Here is a 24,861-nt window from a genome sequence, read left to right on the forward strand (position 1 = left end):
GTGTTGAGAAATTCTTTGGCGGGCCTCCTGATTGGTCTTGCCAATATACAGGAGTCCGCAGGGGCACATCACACCATACACTACATATCTTGACTTACAGTTAGTGTGTGTATTATGTTTCCATGATACGCCCCGATGCTGGAACAATGAGCCTTCCACAGTGGACTGACAGCACATGCAGGTGCCACATTTATGATGCCCTGTGATGGGATTCAGACCCATCATTTGCCGGATGGTAGGTGGTGTCTCTTTCGGAATGGCTGCTCTCACTACAAAGTTGGCTATGCTTTTATCTTTTTTGAATGCAAAAAGCGGGGGTTCAGTGAGTCCTTCGTCGAGATTTTTGACGAGATGCCAATTTTGTTTTATAACTTTTTTTAGTTGGTTGGCATTGGGACAATATGTGGTAACACATACCTGACGTTTAAGTTGAGGTTTATTACGACGCTCCAAGAGGGTCTCCCTTGGGGTCCAACGCGCCCTTTTCATACATTTAGACACCAATTTCTTAGGGTAACCGCGATCACATAACTTTGTTATTAGGTTCTTGGCATGATGTCTATAGTCTTCATTTGTGGAGCAATTTCTTCGGATCCGAAGAAATTGCCCCAGCGGTAGGTTCTCTCGCAAGCTCCTTGGGTGATTGCTTGAGAATAAAAGGGCCTTATTCCGATCCGTTGGCTTCACAAAGAGGGACGTGGATAGCTTACCCTCAATAGGGAAGACTTCCACATCCAAAAACGATATTCTCTCTTTTGATGAAGTTTTACTGAACTTGATGTCCAGTGTACGTGCGTTTAGCCATACGTGAAATCGTTCCAACTCATCCTCCTCACCTTTCCACACCATAAAGACATCATCTATGAAGCGTAGCCACGCTCCGATGTGGTTCTTAAAGGGGTTATTGTCATAGATGAAAGCGTCCTCGTAGAGGGACATAAAAAGGACAGCCAATTCTGGGGCAAAGGGACACCCCATCGCTACTCCCTTCACCTGGAAGTAAAATTATTTTCCGAAACAGAAATAATTCTTTTTTAGGGCGAACGATGCCAACTCAATCAAAAATTCCGTTGGAACCTGTACTGGTCTAGTTCTTAAGTCCAGGAAGTGGGTGAGTACTGCCACCGCCTCGTCCTGTGGGATCTGGGTATAGAGTGAGGTGACATCCAGGGTAACCAGGATATCACTGTCTCTACAAAACTCAATAGTTTCGAGTTTATTGATAAAATCTGTAGTGTCCTGCAGATATGATTTGACATGGCTCATGAACTCCTTTAAAAAGACATCAACATATTTGGCCACTGGTTCAAGTAAAGAATCACATCCAGCCACAATCGGTCTGCCCGGGGGGTTGGTAGGGTCCTTATGTACCTTTGGCAGTATATAAAATAGAGGTACCTTTGGATGTTTCTTTTGTAAAAAATCAAATTCTTTCGGGCCTACAAAACCTTGTTCGTGGCCTTCCCTAATGATAGAGAACAGCTGATTCTGAAGTTCAGACGTGGGGTCTTTCCCGATCTTTCTGTAACATTCCTGGTCATTTAGTTGTCTAAGCACTTCGTTGTTGTAGTTCGAAGTGTCCCATACCACTATCGCACCGCCTTTATCGGCCTGCTTGATGGTAATCGTGGGGTCATTCCGTAGGTCAATGAGGGCTTTGGTCTGTTCTTTTGTGATGTTATATTTAACATATTTTTTCTGCGTTTCCATTGCGGAAATTGCCGAGAGTACAGTTTTCTCAAAGATTAAGATCTCCTTAGGTATCTTATGTCCAGGGGGGCAAAACGTGGATTTATTCCGGAGCCCTGTGATTTCACAGGTCCCGGTAGTTGGATTATCCGCAAAGAAGGTTAAGAGTCTTAATTTCCGGCAAAACTCAATAAATTCAGTTTTCATCCTGGTGAAATCTGTTCGTTTGGAGGGTACAAATGATAGTCCCTTCGAGAGGACACTATCTTCAGCTACAGTCAAAGCTTTAGGCGAGAGGTTGAAAATCGGTGACATCATTGATTTTGATAATGTTGTCGCCGGGTTGTCATTTCCCATCTCACTTTCGCTCTCGGGCGGGTTTGGCCTCTCCCTAAAAAAGAATTCTGAGCATTGCTTTGTTGCTGTTGATTCTGGTTCCATTTGCGGTTTCTATTTGGTCTGCTGTTTTGAGTATTACCACTATTGTCACTGTCGCCACCAGATGACGAAGTGTCAGAAAAAGTGATAAACTGATTACGTGATCTGCCGCGATTCCCTGGTAAAAAGCGCCTTGAGTCTGGTTTAGTATAAAAATCGCTTTGTAAGAACGGATATACGTTCTCCAGAGAAAAGTTCTTTTTGTCCTTCTCGAATTGGTTTGTTTTTTGCGTTACACTATAATCTTTGAATTCCTGTATTTCTTTTGCTACTTTATCTATCAAAGCCTTAGCGTCAACTATCGCGGGGTTGCTACTTATCTCAGATTCTAACTGAGCTATCTGCTCCAACTCGTCCCTTGAAATTCTGACAGCTGTTTCGACAGTCAGGACCATGGGGTCCCTACTGCACTTAGTCTCTATCTGACTAAAGCCTTTCTTGAAGAGGGGGTCTTCAGTAAAGATGACTGGGATGTTTTTAATTTGGAGACCGCCCGGGATCGTACCTTCTCGTAAGTGCTGGAGAAGGAAATGACCATGTAGGTCAGTTCTTATTTGTTTTTTTCTCAGCCTGAGTAACTTATCCGTCTCATTTTGTGAAGTGGCCGAGACACTGAGGGACACTGAAGAGAATAATGGGGGGTCACTCAAGAGATTTCTTATATGTTCTTCCGAAAAAGCAAGGGTGTCTTTCTCAGCCATAAGAGACTGAAGAGTAGCTAGAAAAAGGAAAATACACCAGTAACCCAATGTGCGTTTGTATCAAGGAGATACAATCCTGTTGTCCGGTCACTTGCCGGCTGGCTAGTGACCTCTGAGACGACGACCCGAAGAAATCGACACTGCTAGTCTGGTCCCCCAGACTGGCCCTTGCTTCCTTGTGAAAGAGAAGCACCCCGGACCCTCCTGGTCCACACTAGAAGCCATCTTTGTTCCACCGCATGGCTTGCATTAGCCAAGGCCTGTTGTCCAGATCGACGATCCGACACCGCCAACAGCAGCAGACTACGTGGGACAGCTCGTGCCTCCAGCCTGGTCGTGAAGAACAGCTCCTGGTCCGCGCAGCTACAGAGAGAAGCGACCCTTCCTTCACCTGACTGCGGCGACAGCACCTGGTTCCCTCCTGGTTCCAGCACCGTCACTGGCTAGTGACCAAGACTCTGTCCCCTTCCTTTTCAGGACTTCCTTCTTCCCAGTTCCATCCTTGGAACCACCGGACTCCTCCATCTGGCTGCCTGCCAGCAACTTCTTGTTTCAGGCATCACCGGGATCAACGCAGCAAACCCGACGCAACTTCAGCCCTATGCACCCGCAGCCTGTGGGTTAGGTAACTAAAGCTTCTAGGTGCTGAAGTCTGTGTTCACTATCCTAGTGTCCAGGTCCACTGTTGTTTTCCCTCCATCCAGCCGGGTTCGTCCGGAATCCGTAACGTTCTAAACGGTAAGATCCATAGACGTTGGTACGCATCCCGCGTGAGAGTTCCCACTCTGCTTGTGAGTCCCGTGGGCCCCCTGCTCCTTACTTACCTAGTTTGTAGCGTAGTCCCAGCGATCCTCCAGCCTCTTGATCTCCTTACAGTATTTTCCTTCCTCGCATTCCATTGTTTTGAGTATATGGTTTGCCGTGTCCCTCAGGCACACTTGTAGATATTGTGCGAACTCGTATTTCTTTTGTAGTATTGTCATGTGCTTAGCCCTCTGACCTCATAAAGAGTTCAGAGGTCTTTTTATTAATAAATATATTGTTTATTTTCATAACAACCTGTGGGGTGTCCTTTCATCTGGTATTCAAGGGGTTATATTGTGGTAAAACAGCTGGCTTCACATGCCAAAAGAGTTTAGCCTAAATACTGCTTTTGTCCACGCTACTAGGATAGCTGGTCTATACGGTTGACTTTACAACCAATCACCATAAGGGTTGTTTGGACTGATACAAGGTGATCACTAGAATTAGTGAGCATCATATATCAGGCCAACTTCTCACACTTGGGACCACTGGGGTTAAACAAGCAGGACACAGTACAAATACCACAAATAGGAGGCCATGGGGCGGACTCTCTCTGCCGAACAAGCAACCCCCAGGACCGCAAGATAACGCTGTACCCTGACTACGCCTCCCAGGGGACGTGGGATATTCTTAACCGTGGCAACTTATTAAAACTTTTTGCAAATATCCCAGGATTAGAGGGAACTAACACTACAGACATTAACACCATCTCTTTTCTCGAGCCAGAAGCGGAGGAGAAAAACGAATCCACGGAGCTAATCTTCGTGAGCCCGCACAAGGCCGAGGTCCTGAGAAGCCAGTACAAGCTATTGGAAAACTGGGGCATAATAATAAAATCTACGCGCACACAAAAATACCCACTCCCCCTAAAAACTCAAACCGCACACTCCCAGATGGGAAGCATAGTTCAGCGAACTGGAGGGACGTCATGCCTGTATGCCCACCCCATTGATGGGCCTCATATGGTGTCCACCCTCCAGGGGTCCAAAGGTGCTACACATACTGGACCAACCATCAGCACCAATTTAAAATAACAACTAATACGAACCAGGGCACACGCATATACACAACCTTGGGACGCGCAAGTAAAGATTGGTCTTGGCTGCCGCTAGCATTAAACTCAAGATCCTAACACAGCCACGATGCCTCGAGCCACCTCTCTGCAACATGATCATCGTCCAATAAAACCCTCCAGACAGGGATCATCCCTGGGCTGTCTGAAAATCATGACCTGGAACATCGCAGGGCTCAGGAGGCTGCTCCTTAATAAAAACGCCGTGACATTCATGGAAGAGGCAGACATCCTCTGCACACAAGAAACCTGGCAGCTCCAACAGCTTTCAATAAGAGGATACGCAGAATATGGAAAACCTGCAAAAAAGCTATAACATATTCGGAAGACCATCGGGGGGGATATGCGTTTACATAAAGCATTCACTCAATCTGGAGTGTGAGGTAATTCCTAATCTCCCGGACAATTTACAGGCAGGCATCCTGAAAGGCTGTCACCTGACAAATGGTCATAATGCGCTCTTATTAATCAACCTCTATCATAACTCACATGGGCCTATATTCAATCTGGCCACCCTGACCACGCTCCTTGAGACCTTAATCCTCCAACACCCGGCCTTGGAATGCATCATCCTCGGTGACTTCAATACCCATAATATAGGGATATCAACCACACGAAGACTTCAGCCTGGGGCTACCAACGCTCTGAATGATCTATTAAAAACTTACAAGCTGGCGACAGCCCACTCGGTCCTCTTAAATATGAGCCCAGGGTCCTTTGTCGGCCCTACATATAACAACCAAACAACGATCGATTACATCATTCTCAGTGAAAAACTACAACCACGCTGCCTTAACCATCACATTGAATCTCATCGCGGACACCCGCCACAGGCTCGAATACATTGGTGCATCAAACTACGAAGATCTGATAAAGCTGCCCAGAAGAATTAAATGGGCACAGACCTCTATCACATTGTTTAATAACTGGGCAAATCAGTGGCCAGGCTGGCCACCGAATGAACAGGTAAAGGGCGCAATAGCAACCTGGAATACCATCACTGAGACCCTGGCTGCGATCCTTCGTGGAACCTCAAACAGCACATTTAACAGGGATTCTCAACTCACATATGGACACAAGGTGGAACTTAAAATCAGCGCCAAACAGCTGAGCAAGAAACGTAAACTCTTCTATAAACATGGCACTAGCCCAATGAAGAAACGACTCCAAGAGGCCAGCAAAAGTCACTCAAAGAAGGTCTGGGAGGCAAAACGAGATCACTGCGAAGCACAATGGCTGAAAATCTTTGACCTACTGAGCCCAGGAAAATCGCAGGAGTTTTGGCACTATATAAGCACACTCGGACGATGTACAAACCACCGAGAAAACTCCCTCGAGGCTCCTATCTGGGTCGCTCATGTAAAAGCACTCTACATTGAAACCGGCCCTGTCACCAAGCAAAATGAAACAATCAACGTTGGAGCTGACTTAGATCTGATCACTGAGATGACTGCCCCGCCGGGAAAACTGTTGGTGTCAAAAATTCTAAAAAACATCAGACAAAATGGTGCCCCGGGGCCTAATGGCCTTCCCGACACTTATTTGGGGCTAACATCGACTTCTGGTCAAAGACCCTGACCCACCTGTACACCGAATGCTGGCTTCTGGGGGATGTCCCTGACTCATGGAGAGGCTCGCTACTACAGCCAATTCACAAAAAGGGCCCCAAATCTGAACCATCAAACTATCGCCTGATTGCCCTTCTAGACATCGAGGGAAAAGCATATGCCAGTGCTATCCTGAGGGACCTTACAGACTGGACGAACGCTGAAGGTCTCCTTCCATTCTGTCAAACTGGATTTAGACCAGGGTCCGCCACAGTCGACAACATTAGTGCACTCGCTTATCTGGTCCACCAGGCTCGGACACGCAAAAGCCCCCCCTTATTCGCCTGCTTTATTGACTATTCGGCGGCGTTCGACGGGGTAGATCGTGCAATCTTGTGGAGAAAGCTGGCCCAATGGAACATCAACCCAGCTTTGTTGAGGGCGATCCAATCTTTGTATCACAAAACATGGGTAAGAATTAAACTCTCGAGGGACCATGCATCAGCAAAGATCAACACGGATCGTGGGCTAAAACAAGGGTGCGTGCTAGCTCCAATGCTATTTAATCTATATACAGCTGACATGGAGAGAGTCTTGTCTGGGGCAGCACTGCATATCCCAAAGATCGGCGGGACAAAAATTCACTTTATGCAATACGCCGACAACCTGGTGCTCTTGGACCACACGAGAATTGGGCTACAAAAGGCGTTGACGGCACTCGCCGCATACAATGATAAAAATAAGCTTGTAGCAAACTCGTCCAAGTCCAAAATCATTATCTTTGGAAAGCACCCAAAGAAAAAATCATTAAAATGGCGGCTTGGCAACCTTTTGCTGGAAAGCACTCAGCGGTACACTTACTTGGGCATTTGCTTTCAGGAGTCGGGGCTCTCTAGCGCACACCTAAAGAATATTCAAGGCAAAGGCAAATCTATAACTTACGCCATTTGCAAGCTGCACGCTTCTTTATATAGCCCGTCCACAATGGCTATCCAACGTGTACTCAAAGCAAAATTAATGCCGGCCCTAAACTATGCTCTCCAAGCATTTCCAGAGAATCTGCATAAAGAACTAGAAAAAATCCACTGCAGAGCCTACAAGAGATTATTCCATCTTCCGAGGTGTGTCAGAAACACTCTCGTCCGATTGGAGTTCTCACTCAATCAGCAATACTTGGAAGAGATGGCAGCCCTAAGCAAGTACTACTTTTTAACAACGACGGCCAAGGAGACCACACTTAAGGCAACGCTGAATTGCATCTTCAGAGAATCAGGGAATCCTTGGTCGGCCACTCTCAAGGCGGCGAAGGACCAACTCAATCTTGCCATTGAGTCTTGGAACCCCGAACATGTCAGTTGCAGTGCCATCAAAAACTCCATCAAAAAACAAGTGCGGGCACGGTCAATAGAACTGGACCTGGAGTCGCTGGCAAAAAAGAACCTACACGTGTCCTTGGTCCTACCACATATCCTGCATAATCCCAAACATCACCTCAAGCAGGCCGTGGGCCGCGCAGCCCTTCACAAGATCTTAGCCTACAGATTACACCCACTGCCTCTCAAAGAACTATATGCCTTCGCCACGGCCTGCTCAGGATTCCGGGAATGCAGGCTCTGCAGGTACAAACGTGAGTCACTGGCCCACCTACTATTTTGTTGCCCGGCCCTGCGCGTGGCCCGCAATCTCTATCTTTGGCCAATTCTAAGACAATCAGGATCCCGCATGTCAAAGGAGGCGACCACCTACCTCTACACCTTGACAACGGTAAAGCACATGGCCTCCTTCGGAAAGTTCATTTATCAGACACGAACTCTGCTGATGGCACGGGAGGGCCTCCCCCATAGAGACTTAGAAGACCCATGCCTTAATATGACCCTCCCCCATCGCTATCCCGCCCCTTCGGCGGCACAAACTCCTTTGGTTTTAACTTTTGTAATTTTATAATCTTGTATTTTGTTTTAATGTAATGGTTTTGAGTAACCAAACAATAAAAAGAATTCATTCATTCATTTATTCATTCATTCATTCTATTCATTTATTAGGGACAGTATATACTAGTGTGTATGATATCAAAATAAACGGCAATTTATAACCACCTACTTCAATAACAGTATTACATACAAACACTGGCTAAGGTTTAATGTGTCTTCATAACTATATGTGAAAGAAACTTCAAATATGAATTTACGTATCTGCATACCGTCTTTAAAATTTGCCGCAACATGTCCAGTGCTGCTTCTACCTCGCTAAAAAAGTCTTCTAAAGTCAAAGATGACCACGTTAATATAGTAAGGCCCTTTCTCAACACAGACTGCACCTAAAAATAATGACAAAAAAAGCTAAATTAGAAACATAATAGACATTTACAAGCATATGGAAGAAGAAATGGCAATCGACTGTTTTCACAAATCAAGTACAACTGGGTCACTGTTAATTAGCTTAACCAGTACTAGTGTTAAAGTTAACTTAAGAGGTATACCTGTGGAGAGGTTCTTCAGGATTCTGAATTGCATTCCGAAAAGTCTGAAGACAATAGGGAGAAGGTGTAGCTTTTAAATGAGTGTGAAAATATATTACACCAGCAGTTCTTAACCTTTTGAGTTCCGAGGAACCCCACTCAATTACTACTGGTAACTGGGGACCCCAAGCAATTAATACAGTTTGAACCTTAAACCAGTAAAACACACAAAACACAAACAAGAGGCTTCTTCGGTCAGCTTGACTCTGATTTGTTCAAAGGAGGAATCCACACGGCAGATGTATCTATCAGAAATATCAGACTTCTTCGATCAGAAGCAGCTTGCAGTCGTCCGAGCCCAACATTGGATGGCGGACTTATGCAGGGCATGTTAATATCCAGCACTGCACAGGGGCCCATACCCGGAACTCTGTCTGTGGTGACGCGAGCAGTTCTCCTGGCCTGGTGCGCTTCCTTGCGCCATACCCAGTGGACAAACAAACTGACCCAGTGCACACCGCTCTGGCAGGGTACCTGGCTCAAGGAGGTTAGCGAACTGGAGGTGTTCCGGGTGTGGGACCTCGTTGGTATTTCTCAGCTGGGGGATGTGTGGACCGGCGACCACCTGCGCACTTTCCACGACGAGCAGGCCCGACACTCCCTGCACTCATCACAATTCTACAGATATTTGCAACTACGCCATGCCCTCCATACACACATACCAAAGGGCACCAAATTGCCAGAATATAGCCCTCCAGAAGGACAAACCATGATGGGAAATCTGGGGAAAGGGGGAATCTCACGTATTTATCATTCCCTAACTAACAAGACTACAACTGCACTGGATCAGCACAGGAGTCAATGGGAGAGGTGAATGGGACCCCTTGAAGAGGAAGATTGGACGGATGCACTGATGGCAACCAAAACAGTCACCACCTCAGCCAGGCTCTGTCTGGTCCAACTGTACTACTTACGTACTGCCTACTCAACCCCTAAACGCCTTCATAGTGCTGGCCTGATGCTGACTACATCCCGCACCCGCTGCAAGCAGGACCAGACAGACTTCTTTCAGATGGTGCGGACCTGCCAACTCCTAGCGCAATATTGGGAGTCTCTAGAACAAGAGCTCACAGAAGTCCTGGGTTGGGAGGTCCCACACAACCCATTGAACACGCTCCTGGGAATCACAGATGGGCTGGATGGGTCCAGGACTGACAAACTATTCCTCAACATGGCCATGGTGGTGGCTAAAAGAAACATCGCTGTCAACTCGAGAAACCCTATCCCTCCTAGTATAACGAAGTGATGCAGAGGGGTGGACTGGTGTGCAGCACAAGAGAAACCTCTGTAGGAAGCCAGGGGATGCCCGGCTAAACATCACAAGTGATGGAGCGCATATAGCACTCTACTTGTAGTGGTGCATCATACTCATATTTTAACGCACCAACATATATTTTCAGTATCATTCTGTGTTATGATAAACGCATATATTCCTCACGTTGTCAAAGAAGGGCAATGCGCATAGTATATATGTAATTCACATGTAATAGCATATCATTATTTTATATGCACCTGTGTATGAAGACACTATATTCATATTAATGTAATCACATGTTTTAAGTTGTCTGTGGTATAGGCCTGAAACTGCAAGTTGTTAATTTTACTCTCAGCTACTGAAGAAATAATTAAATGTATTTTTGTATGTTCAAAGACAGTGTGGTTCCCTCCCATTCCAGGTATAAAGAATAACATCATTATTTTTAACTAGGGAGATACTTGGAATGTCTTTGAACAAGCCTGAGAAGCGATGGGGAGTATACCTTCTGTGCCCGGGCTATCTACACTCCAAGGTCATACTAAGCAAGACGATTTAATTAAAGAAGTCACAGAAAAATACTGAACCTTTGGAAACTTTGGAGAAATGAAACAAAATTGACACGTGATACTCACAGGAGGGGGCTAAATTATCCTCGTTTGTATTATGTGCAGGGTCAGAAACACCAGACTTCTAGATTTTGGAGGAGAGAGCGCATCTTAAAACAAGCTTTATAGCTTTAAGCTATTTGACCCATTTTAACGTGAGTACTTCTTAGGAAGTCTACAGGTGCTGACACCTTCGAAAGCTGAGACAGAGGAGCCACTTAGAATCGTCATTAATGAGAGTAGTGTAGCGAGAGATATTTCATGTTTTCTTTCCTAATGAAAAGGGACTTGGATTCTGCCTCCGTCTTGGGTTGCGTGCTGATCTTGGAGCTCATAATTGTGTGCCTCTTTTGCCGAATTAATTGTATGCGCAGATTTGGCTCTGTATTGATTTTCCTGTACCTGTATTCATTGATATTAAGGTGTGTTTATATACAATAATTTTTGGCCTTATAATAAAATCCATAATTGAAATTTGGAGTTTGTGGTCCTTAAAGCCTTATGAAATTGTAAGTATAATTTGACATGTTGTGTTTCCCCTCAACAATTTTAGTATGCAAATAAAAGACCATCCAAGCCGATTTTGAATAATAAGACGAGGCTTACGTTTGGCTCTATCACAAAGTTTGGGGCAAATGGTTGGGTCAGATAGAATAAATATTTTCCATTTCACTAACTATATATACTGTATGTGGCCTCATGGGATCATGGTCTGCAAAGTAGAGAACATCCAAGGACATAATGTGGTGACAACCTATCATTACTGTAATGTGCTGTATTTGATTTTCACTGGTATATCTTTGTTCAAAAAACCAATACAATTAATTATCATAAAAATAAAAATATCCAGCACTGCATGACAAGAACAGATGCTTACAGGATAAGTAACTTAATCCTTCTGATGGAAACTCTATCTCTTTTCTGATTCCTTGCAAACCCTCCCACATCCAGGTTCTGTAAACTGCAATCTTTTTCTCCATCTAAAAAGGTACCAAGTCTAGTTATTTGCACACTTGCACTGGACATAGCTAATCTACTAATTGTCTCTGTGATTGGGGCGCGCACAGCCTAGAAGGCAAGTGACATTGGCGGGTGTGGGTGGCTCTTCAAGTCACTTCTGGAGCAGAATGATGCCGATGCCAATGCAGAGCAGCCCTACACCACCTTCCGGTGTGCATGTATACTGCTGACGGTGTTCCAGATCCAGACTGATGCCTGGAGAATAGTCAAAAGGTGTTAAATCTACAGTAAGAGAATCTACCATCAAAGGTAAGAATTTGTTCTTCGGTTTTACCAGGAAAATAAGTTTCACAAAACAGCTTGAAGAGTGGTGAACTCTATATTTAGACCTCTTCACAACACATCGAAACCAAAAATGCTGAAACTTCATTTTCAGAGTTTTGAAGTCTGGATCAATGGTTGATTTTTATACAATCCCATTCATTCTTAATGTGCTGTTCAAACTGCACAAAACTTGAAGATGATAGAATCAGACAGGCCGAGGCAATGGTGGTACTCAGATCTACTATAAATGCCACATTAGGCTGGTATGCAGGCTTTATCGCCTGGAAAGGACATTTGAAGTTAACCACCATCATGCATGGAAATTATAGAAGCAAAAGGTGTTAAAATATTCTCTATCTGATGCTGTCATAATAATGGATACATGATCCAATATTATTCCAAGAAGACATAAGTGTCCCATACTACTTGCATTCTGCTCAGCCAAAATTGTGGTTCCCTTCCATAACTTTGCCATTATAGACCTTTAAGATAATCCTAAGCACATCTGGTCTGTGTAGTAAGATTTAAAAAGATCAGAATGGTTTGAAAATCGTTACAGGTTAGGGCAGCTGAACTATGGACTAAGCTGCATGTTAGACCTGGCACCATTGGCGTGGGTCTCCCTTCCATTTTTGCTGTTGCCTCATGTATTTTTGCTGGTGTTATATGCTTTGGGCACTGTGCCACCGCTGTCCAGTGCCACAGTGCGAGTGCTCCCTATTGTAAATTGATTTATTATTCAGTGGTTCCATGTTTGGCTATTAGGTTTACTTGTCAGACCCTAGTCTAGTGCACTGAGTGTGCCCAGGGCGTGTAAATCCAAATGCTGCTGGTGGGCTTGCAGCACTGGTTGTGCCACCCACAGAAGCAGCCTTGTAAAATGTGTCTAAGGTCTGCCATTGCAGAGCCTGTATGCAGTCTGGTACTGTCACACTGACTGGGCCAGTGCACCCACTTGCCAGTCCCTAAACTTTCCCTTTTTTCATATTAGTCACCCCTATGGTAGGCCCAAGGGCAGGGTGCATTGTAAGTATAAGGTAGGACAAGCCCTGGTGTGTTTTGCATGTCCTAATAGTGAATTACAGCCATTTTCGTTTTTCACTATTGCAAGGCTACCTGTTCTCCATAGGCCAGAATGGGCTGTTAGAATTATTATATTTTATAATCCTAACTGACTCGGAGAACATGGTAGAAATTCGAGTTTAGTATGCCTGGACTCAGAATGATAAAATACATCTTTTAGTGAAGTTGGTTTTAACATTCTGTGTTTGCAAATATCACTTTTAGAAAGTAGGTATTTGCTTGTCTAACCTTTCAAGCCTGCCTCTGCTAGGTTGTGTATTCCTTTGTCTGGTTTTGTGAGTGACAGGGCTGGGAGATTCCAAGAGACAGGATGAGTCAGCCCAGTGGTGAATGGAGAGATCTGCATCTAGATGGGAGGGAGTAGTTGCACCTGAACCTTGAATAGGGCTGTGCCTGCCTTCCACAATGCTGGCTCCACCTCCTGGGGAGCGGCTGATGTCTCTGCCCTGCACACTGAAAGAATAGAAGGAGTCCTGTCAACAAAGTGCTCCAGTACTGAACTTGCCTTCCACAATGCTGGCTCCACCTCCTGTGGGGTGTCCGATGTTTCTGCCCTGCACTGTGAAAGGAAAGGAGAAGTCTGGTAAACAGAGTGCTTCAGAAATGGATTGGACTGGGCAAAGGCTCCTCTCCCCTCAGAGAACAAAAGATTTTGGGGTATAGATATTGAGACCCTGATCCCATGAAATTAGATCACTTTTGGACTACAAGAAGAAAACTTTACTGAGGAGAGGAACCTGAAGAAACTGAGTAGAGACTATTCCCAAGCTGAAGTGCTGCTTGGGAGATTGGCCTGCAGTGGTTGCCTTACTGCCAAAGGAAGGAGAAAGGAACTTTGTGTACTTTGCTTTCAACATGTGATGGATCTCCAAGGGCTTGGAAAAGAGCTTGCCTCCTGCTAAAGTCTCAGGGACAACAGACTTCACCCCCCAGCTCCCCAGAGTTCTTGTGGAAGGGCCTCCTGCTGTTTTGGGCCCTCTGAGGAACTGCGTGTCGCAAGGAGCTGGAAGAGCGACGCAACGAGATCGAAGCGTGTCGCCGTCGCTGCTGCTGCCGTCGCACTTCTGAACAAGGGTGCCGCCGCTGGAGTTGTCGCACTGCACCACATTGAGAGTAGCGTGCCTCAACGAAGAGGAAGAGCGATGCCGTCGCTGCTGCCTGCCGTCGCACTTCTGAACAAGGGTGTTGCCCCTGGAGTTGTCGCACAGGCACCGCATCGAGAGAATAGTCTCGCAACGAGGTTGGAGCGTGTCACCCTCGCTGAGCCTGCCGTCGCACTTCTGAGCAAGGGTGTCGCCGCTAGAACTGTCGCACTGCACCGCATCGAGGAAAAGCGCCCCGCATCACCGAGAAGCGCGCCGCCGTTGGAGCTGCTGCCGTCGCATTGTGGATGTTGCCGCTGTAGTTGTCGCATTACGTGGAAGCTTCATGCATCGTGGGAGAAGAGTGTCGCAGCCGAAATTGTTGCCGTCGCATCGCTGAACAAGGGTGTTGCCGCTGCAGTCCACGCATCGAACCGAGAACTTCTCGCATCCCCGGAGAAGTGTGCCACATCTGGAAGATCGATACCGAATAGGGGGTCCCAGTGGGAAAGTATCTCAAGTACACAAACAAACTTTAAAACACACAATCTTAAGAAATCACAAACAATTATTTCAGCACACTGTTGTTTATTCACAATGTGCTTGTTTCACATTTCTTATGACAAATTCATAACAAAATTATTGCAGGGTGAGGGACGGTGTTTGTGTTGGAAAAGGATGTGAAAGGTAGGTCATTGTGACATTAATATTCATGTATGATTATTCAACAATCAATAAACCTGGCTTCAAGTCTCTGAGCCAGCACAATAAATGAGTCATTAATACTTAAAATCAAAAGGAAACCATGATAACGATGCTCCTATTTAATATATGAAAATGATGGTTGCATCGACTGGTGAGTGATACTAGCTGTCGACGTTTCGACCCCAAGTTGATACTGCTAGGTATACGTCACACCTTAGAGTGGGGTCTTCATCAGGACCAAGTGGCCCTGGGGAACACTGGTTTCTATATAAAAAAAATGGAATGAAATGGTGTATTATATTTACAGTGGTGGACAATCAAAAGTTAAAAAGGCGCTAGGGCGCCACAATGAGGATTAAATAGAACAGAATTGTATTCACCATGGAGAAGTTAGGCTGAATGCTCACAACTGGAACAGGAGAACTGGGATTGTCACTTAATCCAAATGATTATTGCCAGGATCGCTATGTATCCGATCAAATAAATTCTCTAGCAAGGAAGCACAAGTTACTACTTGTGTAACGATATATCTGTAAGAGACATTAGTTATTATTAGATTCCTTACCTTAGAATATCCCCAGGCGTCAGACTGGATCCGGAAACTTTTGCGTAGCAGTACCCTTGCGCTTCGGTAGGCGTCGTCTGTGGCTCCGCGTCCGTCGTCGGCGTCGTGGGCGCCGTGATGACGTCGTCGGAGTACTTAGACGCCGCCTCCGCGTGCTGACGTCAGTTCTTAGACACAGCTTTTCTGCGCCAGAAACGCAGAGCCATGTTAAAAACCAACACTGGTGCCATTGAAACTAGGGCCCTGAAAGGGGGCAACCCTAACCCTAGATATTGGTTCGCAGAACGGGGAGGATGGGTGGGTCGGTAAGGAATCTAATACTAACTAATGTCTCTTACAGATATATCGTTACACAAGTAGTACCTTGTGCATCTGAAAGAGACACGTTAGTATTAGATTCCTTACCTTAGAATAGATACCCCAGCAATACCAACCCCGGTGGTGGGTCTGCGAACCAATAATCACACCAGAAAGTCCTGGAGGACGGAACGGCCAAAGAAGCCATCCCTCCGGACTTGGCTGTCCAGGCAGTAGTGTCTTGCAAACGTGTGCAGCGATGCCCACGTAGCTGCCTGACAGATGTAAGGGCACACCCCTGCCTAGGGCAGTGGTAGTCGCCGTGGCTCGGGTAGAATGAGCCCGTAATCCAGCCGGGGGCTCCTTCCTAGCCAAAGAGTAGCATGCCTGGATACACAAGATGATCCACCGGGAGATGGTCCTCATGTGCACCGCTTTCCCTCTTCTTAGCGCCCACGTAACCAACAAAGAGTTGGTCATCCACCCGGAACTGGCGTGTGCGATCCAAATAAAATGATAACGCATGTTTTGGGTCCAGCTCTTCCTCTTTAGAGGGATGCGGGGGCGGAAAGAAGGTTGGCAAGGTGATAGACTGCCCGATGTGGAAGACCGTGACAACCTTGGGCAGGAAAGAAGGTTTGGTACGAAGCACCACTTTGTCCGGATGGACAGAAAGGAAAGGTGGAGTACAAGAAAGAGCCTGGAGCTCACTCACTCTCCTGGCAGAGGTGATGGCAACCAGGAAAGACGTCTTCAAAGTCAGAAGGCGAAGAGGACAGTTGTGAAGTGGCTCAAAGGGAGCGCACATCAGAAATGTAAGAACCAGGTTCAAGTCCCACTGAGGCATCACAAACGGAACAGGAGGAAACGTGTGTGTGATGCCCTTAAGAAATCTGTTTACAATAGGGGACTTGAACAAAGAAGGCTGATCAGGTAGCCTGAGAAAGGCTGAAAGGGCAGAAAGGTAGCCCTTGATAGTGCCCAGAGCAGAGCCCTGCTGGGCAAGAGAAAGAAGGAAGAGAAGAACCTCAGAAAGAGGGGCAGCAAGAGGATCCACAGCCTTTGCTGTGCACCATGCCACAAATCTGTTCCACCTGCAGGCGTATACCGACTTTGTGGAGGGACGCCTGGCTGCCAGAATGACGTTACAGACTTCAGGAGGCAAGTCAAATGGCCTCAACTGTCGCCGCTCAATCTCCAAGTATGGAGGTGGAGACTGGACGGGTTCGGGTGGAGGACCGTCCCCTGCTGCTGCGACAGAAGGTCCTCCTGAAGAGGCAGACGAACCGGGGGATCGACTGACATACTGAGTAGCTCGGGATACCAGTACCTTCGAGCCCAGTCCGGAGCCACAAGGATGACTTGGGCCCGGTCGCGCCTGATCTTCTTCAGCACTCTGGGCAGAAGTGGTATAGGCGGTAAGGCGTACAACAGACCGCAACTCCACTCGCGACGAAAAGCGTCTCCGAGCGAGTGCCGCTTTGGAAATTCCAAAGCGCAGAACTGATGACATTGCGCGTTCTCTTCGGTGGCGAATAGATCTAACCAAGGCTCTCCCTATCGCTGAAAGAGGCCTTGCGCCACGTCCGAGTTCAGACGCCATTCGTGATCCATCATGCACCGACGGCTGAGCTCGTCCGCCCTGGCGTTCAGAGAACCCGCCAGGTGTTGAGCCACCAGGGTCACGCCCTGGCGTTCCAGCCACTGCCAGAGGCGCAGAGCCTCCTGGCAAAGGGTTCAGACCCCACCCCGCCCTGTTTGTTGCAGTACCACATGGCGGTGGTGTTGTCCATGAACACCTGCACTACACTCCCCGGACAGAGGGGAGGAATGCCTTCAGTGCTAGACGAATCGCCCGCAACTCCAACAAGTTGATGTGGAGCCGGGCCACCGCCGGAGAGCAGAGGCCTCTGATCTCCGCCTCTCCCATGTGGCCTCCCCAGCCCTGGAGGGACGCGTCCGTCACAACTACGTGCTCCGGTTGGGAAGGGAGAGGGATCTGCCGTGACCCAATCGCGGTCCGTGAGCCACCACTGCAGCTGTCTCGCAGTGCCCTCCGAGATCAGGACGTGGTCGGACAGATTGCCCTGATGCTGGGCCCACTGAAACTTCAGGTCCCACTGCAGAGCCCGCATCCGCCACCTGGCGTGATGCACCAGAAGGATGCAGGAGGCCATCAGCCCCAGAAGCCGCAGCGTCAACCTGACCGAGACCCGGGATAACGGCTGAAAGATGGGAATCAGAGCCTGAATATCCCGGACCCGCTGTTCGGGTGGATAAACCCGAAACTGCGCCGAGTCCAGAACCGCTCCGATGAAGAGGAGCTTCTGAGAGGGACACAGGTGTGACTTTGGCACATTGATGGAAAACCCCAGCTGGTGCAGGAGATCTGCCGTAGTCTGGAGGTGGCTGACGACTGTCTGGGGCGAGCCCGCCTTCAACAGCCAGTCGTCTAGGTAAGGGAAGACTGAAACCCCTAACCTGCGCAGGTGAGCTGCGACCACCGCCATCACCTTTGTGAACACCCGTGGGGCGCTGGTAAGGCCGAAGGGGAGCACGGTAAACTGAAAGTGCTCGTGGCCAACCGTGAACCGCAGGTAGCGTCGGTGGGCCGGCAGGGCGGGGATGTGGAATTAAGCGTCCTGCAAGTCCAACGCTACCATCCAGTCTCCTGGGTCCAGGGCAGCTAGGACCTGAGCCAGTGTCAGCATCTTGAACTTCTCCTTTCGGAGGAAGCCGTTGACGTTCCGTAGATCCAACATAGGGCGTAGGCCCCCTTTGCCCTTATTGGGCACCAGAAAGTAGTGGGAGTAGCAACCACACCCTACTTCTGGCCCAGGAACGCGCTTGATGGCCCCCTTGGCCAAGAGGGTCGTAACTTCCTCCTGCAGAAGTCGCAAATGATCCCCCGATACACGGTGGTTCTGCGGTGGCATGGCTGGAGGAGTCGCCCCGAAGGGGAGGGAGTAGCCCCATCGGACGATTTGCAGCACCCACCTGTCCGAAGTGACAGTGCGCCAGTGGAGGTGGTGATGGCGAACCCTGCCCCCCACTGGCGTCACATGGGCCTGAAAGCACGGACTAGGAGGGTTTTGAGGCGGATGCTGCGGGGGAAGGTGTGGACTGACCTCGCCGCTGACCCCTACCGCCCGGACGGCGGTTACCACGGCCGCCACCGCGTTGGGTATTGCCCTGCGGAGCGTGGCTAGCGGCACGTGTGGGTGCACCCCTTCCGTGGCCACGAAAGAAGTGATAAGCAGCCGATTGCTGGCGCGGGGCCGAGAGGCCCAAGGACTTGGCCGTAGCCCTGGAGTCCTTAAAGCGCTCGAGCGCATGGTCTGCTTTGTCGCCAAAGAGGCGACGGCCATCGAACGGCATGTCCATGAGTGTGTTCTGGACATCTGCCGAAAAGTTGGCGGACCTCAGCCAGGCGTGGTGTCTGACCGCCACCGTCGTTGCCATCGCTCTGCCTAGCGAGGCAGTGGTATCCAGCCCACACCTAATGGAATACTTGGCTGCGTCCCGGCCCTCCACAAGGGCTTGGCCGAGTTTGGCCCGTACTTCCAACGGGCACTCTGGCAGCACATCGGCGACCCTATCCCACAGGGAGTGGGTGTAACGGCCCAAGAGGCATTCGGTGTTGGAAGACCGCAGACCCAGACTAAGGGATGAGAATATCTTCTTTCCATACTGCTCATACCTCTTGGATTCCCTATCCGGCGGGGCGGACGGGAATGCGGTCTGGGAATTAGAGGCCTGGATGACCAGGCTCTCGGGGGTGGGGTGGGTGGACAGGAAACATGGGTCGCCCGGGGCTGGGCGGTGGCGTCTGGCCACGTTCCTATCTACGGGCGAACCCGTAGCGGGCTTGGACCAAGTGCCCAGAAGAACGTCGGTCAAGGCCTCATTAAAGGGCAGCAGAGGCTCGGCCGAGCTTGACTGCGGTTTAAGGACCTCAGTGAGGAGATTAGTCCTCACGGCCGCGACGGGGAGCTCAAGGCCCAAGACCTTGGCAGCCCTCATCAGCACCACACTATAAGTTGCCCCCTCCTCCGAAGCCACGGTAGGAGGGGAGACAAAACCAGTATCTGGAGAGGTGTCCAGGCCCCTGGCCTCCCCAAGTTCTCCTGTCCAGTCCTCTTGAGACTGACACTCTCTGGTCAGAGGGTCCTCAGACCCCTCCCAGTCCTCATCATCACCCATCTCCTGAAACTCAGGGTTCTCAACCAATGGGGCCTGTTCATAAAAGTGAAATTCACCAAACGACGTCTGGAGCGGCGCCCATCGGGGCCGTCCCGACGGCTGAACAGGAACGAAGGCAGGACCAGAGACGGCGCCGCCCGAGGACGGCACCTGAGGGTCCGACGCCGGGGAGGTCGCAAGATCCACCGGCGACGAAGTAGATCCCGAAGGAGGTCCAGCGGCGTCCTGCGGCGCCGGGCCCGAAGGCACCGGCGGCGCCGGAACAACTGAACCCCTCGGCGCCGGGCCCGAAGGCGCCGGCGGCGTCGGGATAGTGGGGACCTGCGGCGCCGGGCCCGAAGGCGCCGGCGGCGTCGGGGCCGAAGCACCCGACAGCGTCGGGGCCGGAGCCGCTGACCCGCTAGGGGCCCCAGACGGGTCCGCTGGGCCCGGAGGCGCCGCGGAGCCGGTCGGAGGAGAGAGTTTCCTCATGGCCATGAGGAAGCGCTCGATCTCCTCCTGCGACGCGTTCAGCCCAGGGACCGGAGGGTGTGGAGCTGCATGCGGCGCCCGCGAATCCGACGGAGCCGCGTGGGTGGTGTCACCCAAACCCCCGGCCGCATCGTGCGAGCGTCGGGGGGAGTCCGAAGAGCGATGACGCCGCTTGGACTTCTTGTGCCTCTTAGCTGACGACGACTTCGACCCGGAGGAGTGCGGCCTACTCTCGGAGCTGTGGTGGCTCCGAGCCCGCGACCTGTCCCTCGACCTCCCATGGGATCGGGACCTCTCACGGCACGGGACCGACTGCCGGAGCTCAAGGCGCCTGCGGGACCGCTCCCGCCTGGCTTTCGAAGAGAGGGCCCGGGAGTCGGAGCAGGCCTTGTCGTCGTGGTCGACGCCCAAACAAGATAAACACACGCGGTGAGGATCCTTGACCGACATCAGGCGGTCGCAATCGTCACAGTGCTTGAAGCCGGGCATCCCTACGGCACCGTTCGGAGTCGAGAGACTCGAGATCCAATCAAAAAGTGATCAAAAAAGTTAGTCAAAAATTGACTAGGGTTACTGCTTTTTCCAGATCTGCACTTGCTGGCGCGGAAAAAAGAAGAACTGACGTCAGCACGCGGAGGCGGCGTCTAAGTACTCCGACGACGTCATCACGGCGCCCACGACGCCGACAACGGACGCGGAGCCGCAGACGACGCCTACCGACGCGCAAGGGTGCTGCTACGCAAAAGTTTCCGGATCCAGTCTGACGCCTGGGGATATTCTAAGGTATGGAATCTAATACTAACGTGTCTCTTTCAGATAACGATGTCAGAATGATCATCAGAATTCTAAAAGGAGAGATAGAGAACATCAATTTACTGCTCCTTTAATTCAAATAGAGCCGGAGTGATTGTGAAATTGCATAGATTAGATCACCCATGGCTCAGATAATGCCCGAACTTTACTGACTAGACGCATTCTTGAATAGTTAATCAACTGATTACCAAATGGATGTTAATTACTTCTTTTAGCAGGATTTAATCTCTACAGAGGAGCTTGATAAAAACCAAAGTGGGTCCAGGACTGACTCACACCATTCTATAAACTTTCATGAAAGTCCCTTTACAGTCTCAACATACTAAGTCAGCAAACATGCTAATGATAAAAATACAGTCCTAAGGTTGTCTGTTACATCGGGGATGCATACCATAAAGGTCAATAATGGCCCACCGTCAATGTATTTGAAATAATCCAGAAATGGCTTGTCTTTAAAGACGCTTGTCATAGCATCACGATTCTATGTCAATAGATAAAAAAGATAATTAAATCAGGGCACATGTATGGGTATTATCACAGCCCAGTTTTCTATAACTAATACATACCTATTAGTGTGGACCACACACAAAGTAGGCGGCGGTATTCATTTTCAAGCAGAGCGCACTCAGTCTAAAGAACCAAAAAGGGCAACCGTCAAAAATGAGGGGGATGCACCACACAGCATTTAGTATAACTAGCTTTGCAATACCATTCAGAACGGGTGAGAGGGATTCTAACCTTCAACACCGGCAAATTAATATCAACTTCCAACTCCTTCGGTCTTCCGATCCTGGTCCGAGACCAAACATCCGGCATACATCTACTCGGACGGCGACGTACGCCCTGACGTCACAGTAATGGAAAAGGAGGACGGACTACCGAGTGAAACGGAAGTGAGGATTAGGCGTTCGTTGTCATATCAACCGAACCGACTATAGCCTGTGGGCTTAATAAACAGCAGGCTGAAGGTCTGCAGAGGCCGTCTTCTTGAATCAGATTTTAACAAGTACAAAGGTCCTGGGCTTATCAAATACTTTCAAACAATGTCAAACATAGACTTAAATAAGAACTATGGCGTGATTTCACATGTCCAGCCGGACAAGGATTTATTTGCAGAATTTTTGGAAAATAGACTGATAAAACATGAATCAAGAAGACTGGGCACAAGCCTGTACCAAGTCAAGAAGAAAATAGAAAGAATGAAGATTTTTGACATACAAAAGGTGGAGCAACTGGCAGCTTATAATACAATGCAATCTTGTATAAGCATGCACAAACAGTGACTGCACTTAATATATGGGTTAAAGACATGCAGTTACAATGTCGCATGTGACTAACAGTTCTTTAGTGGGTTCAAAAGGTCTTTGGTCTATCAGAGAGGTTTTAAAAAGAAGTCAATATACTGGCATAATGGCTCGAGCATTGACCCGCACCCGGAAACGATGGGACGTCCGGGTGGGTTTGCCATATTTTTATGTACCTTGGGTAAGGTATAAATGGTAGCCAAACGTGGATGACTTTGATTCAGAAACTTAAATTCTTGCTCTGATAGAAAGCCTACCTCCAACCCCCTCTGGGTGACTTGTAGAATTTCTAAGGCTAGATCTTTTGATGGATCCTTACTTATTTTCTTATAGCTCACTCCATCAGAAATGTTGGTGGCGGATTTCATCTTTGTAGTTACTGATGTCCTGAACTACAATGGCTGCCCCCTTATCTGCTGGTTTGATTACCACTTCCTTGTTATTCTTCAGGGAGGTTAATGCCTGTTTCTCAACTTTGCTAAGGTTGAATCTAGTATATTTTGGTCTGGCCAGGAGGTTGTCAACATCTCTCACTACCAGCTCTTCAAATGCAAGAATTTTATTGCTCATGGCATATGTGGGAGGAAAAAATGTTGAGGGTTCTCTGAGGCCTGTCACAGATGGTCTGCGTTGTACGGCAGAGTTCCTAAAATAATATCGTAACTGAATTTTCCTAAAGAACCTGTATAATTTGGTTTTAAGTTGGAACTTGTTAGGGGGTGCTGTAGGGACATATGACAGACCCCTACTTAGTACTTTGTTTTCGTCATCTGTGAGTTGATATTTAGTGATGTTCACAACCGGATTCGTTAAAGACCTCACGTTAGTATTGGTTGTAGTCATCTGATGGTGTACCAGAATCTCGCTAGCTGATGGATTATTTACCACCGATTTCTCCATGAGCTTCTGGTCGGAAGTTGACCTGTTTTTGGGCACGACCCCGGCCCCCATCCCAATTCATAGTATTGGATTGTTGGCCACATTGTTGACCCCGTCCCCAATTGCCTCTGCCTCTTGGTGGTCTCCATGGGCCCTGACCCTGGCCTAAAAAAGGAGGTTGTTGATAACCAAAGTCTTGGTTTTGGTAATTGTAAGACAAGCCTGGTCCTCCCTGATCTGGTTCACTTCCAGAACTGTAGGATGAGTCCGAGAAAGTTGTAAAGTTTCTTCGTCCTCTGTATTCACCCCGACCCCGGTTCGCAAAGCGACCCTGAGTGTCTTGTTTGTATTAATCGGGCTGCAAGTATGGATAAATGTTCTTCTTGTCAAATTGGCGTAAATCCTTAGTCAATTTCTCGAACATTTTAGTTGGGGTGATACTGTCAAAATCTTTTAAAGTAGCATCCAATGATTTTAGAGCTGTCTTAGCATTAGTCAGTGTACTATCTCCACTAATTTCTGCTCTTAAAGCTGCAATCTCCCTAGTCAAAGCCTGTACTTGTTCAGCTGCTGTCTCCACTCCCAGCACCATCCAGTGCCGGGAGCAATTATTGGCCACACAACTAAACCCCTCCTTAAATTTTGGGACATCTACAAATATAGCAGGTTCTATTTTTATCTGTAGGCCCACGGGGATAATATTTTCTTGGAGGTATCTGGTTAGCAGGTGTCCATGAAGGCGAGTCCTGATCAGTTTTTTCTCTAGCCTTTCTAGTTGTGAAATTTTGTCATTGAGGGTGATATCTATATTTGGAACTGTGTTTGAAAGAAATTGGTTAGAACGGTCCTGTATCAATTGATTGATATAGTCCTCTGTATAAGATAATAGTTCGTTCTCCACCATGGTATGGCTTGATTTAATCAAGCGTTTTACAAACCTCGCAGGTGTGCACCCGCTCAGATTATATTATATAGGAGGGGGTTTTACCCAATAAAGTCACTGGGGACATGGGCGCTGTATGATACCGAATAGGGGGTCCCAGTGGGAAAGTATCTCAAGTACACAAACAAACTTTAAAACACACAATCTTAAGAAATCACAAACAATTATTTCAGCACACTGTTGTTTATTCACAATGTGCTTGTTTCACATTTCTTATGACAAATTCATAACAAAATTATTGCAATGCCCCAGGGAGAAGGGAGGGTGAGGGACGGTGTTTGTGTTGGAAAAGGATGTGAAAGGTAGGTCATTGTGACATTAATATTCATGTAAGATTATTCAACAATCAATAAAGCTGGCTTCAAGTCTCTGAGCCAGCACAATAAATGAGTCATTAATACTCAAGATCTGGAAGATCATCACTCTTTATTTCTTTGCACCTGAACTTTGCCGCATTTCCCTTGCTGCGACATTGCTTGTCATGGAAGCGCAACGCGTCGTAAGGTACATTGACGCAAAGTGTAGAATCTTAAGAACTGAACTAAAATAAGCTAAATATACCATCTTAAAGTAACAGTATTGTGTATTTTTGTTGTTTAT

The 24,861-nt window shown here is 48.1% G+C and overlaps 1 protein-coding gene across 7 annotated transcripts in view; it reads right to left on the bottom strand.

Moving 5' to 3' along the window:
* Positions 1-24,861, bottom strand: part of DNAH8 (dynein axonemal heavy chain 8) — a 10,041,960-nt gene that overhangs the window by 7,429,316 nt on the left and 2,587,783 nt on the right. For all 7 annotated transcript variants that reach the window (XM_078647354.1, XM_078647353.1, XM_078647356.1 and 4 more), the window contains exon 20: positions 8,452-8,568. In XM_078647354.1, coding sequence (XP_078503480.1) covers positions 8,452-8,568 — 117 coding nt within the window. The remainder of the gene's footprint in view (positions 1-8,451; positions 8,569-24,861) is intronic.

Source organism: Lissotriton helveticus, chromosome 6 (assembly GCF_964261635.1).
Source record: "Lissotriton helveticus chromosome 6, aLisHel1.1, whole genome shotgun sequence".
Classification (NCBI taxonomy): Eukaryota; Metazoa; Chordata; class Amphibia; order Caudata; family Salamandridae; genus Lissotriton; species Lissotriton helveticus.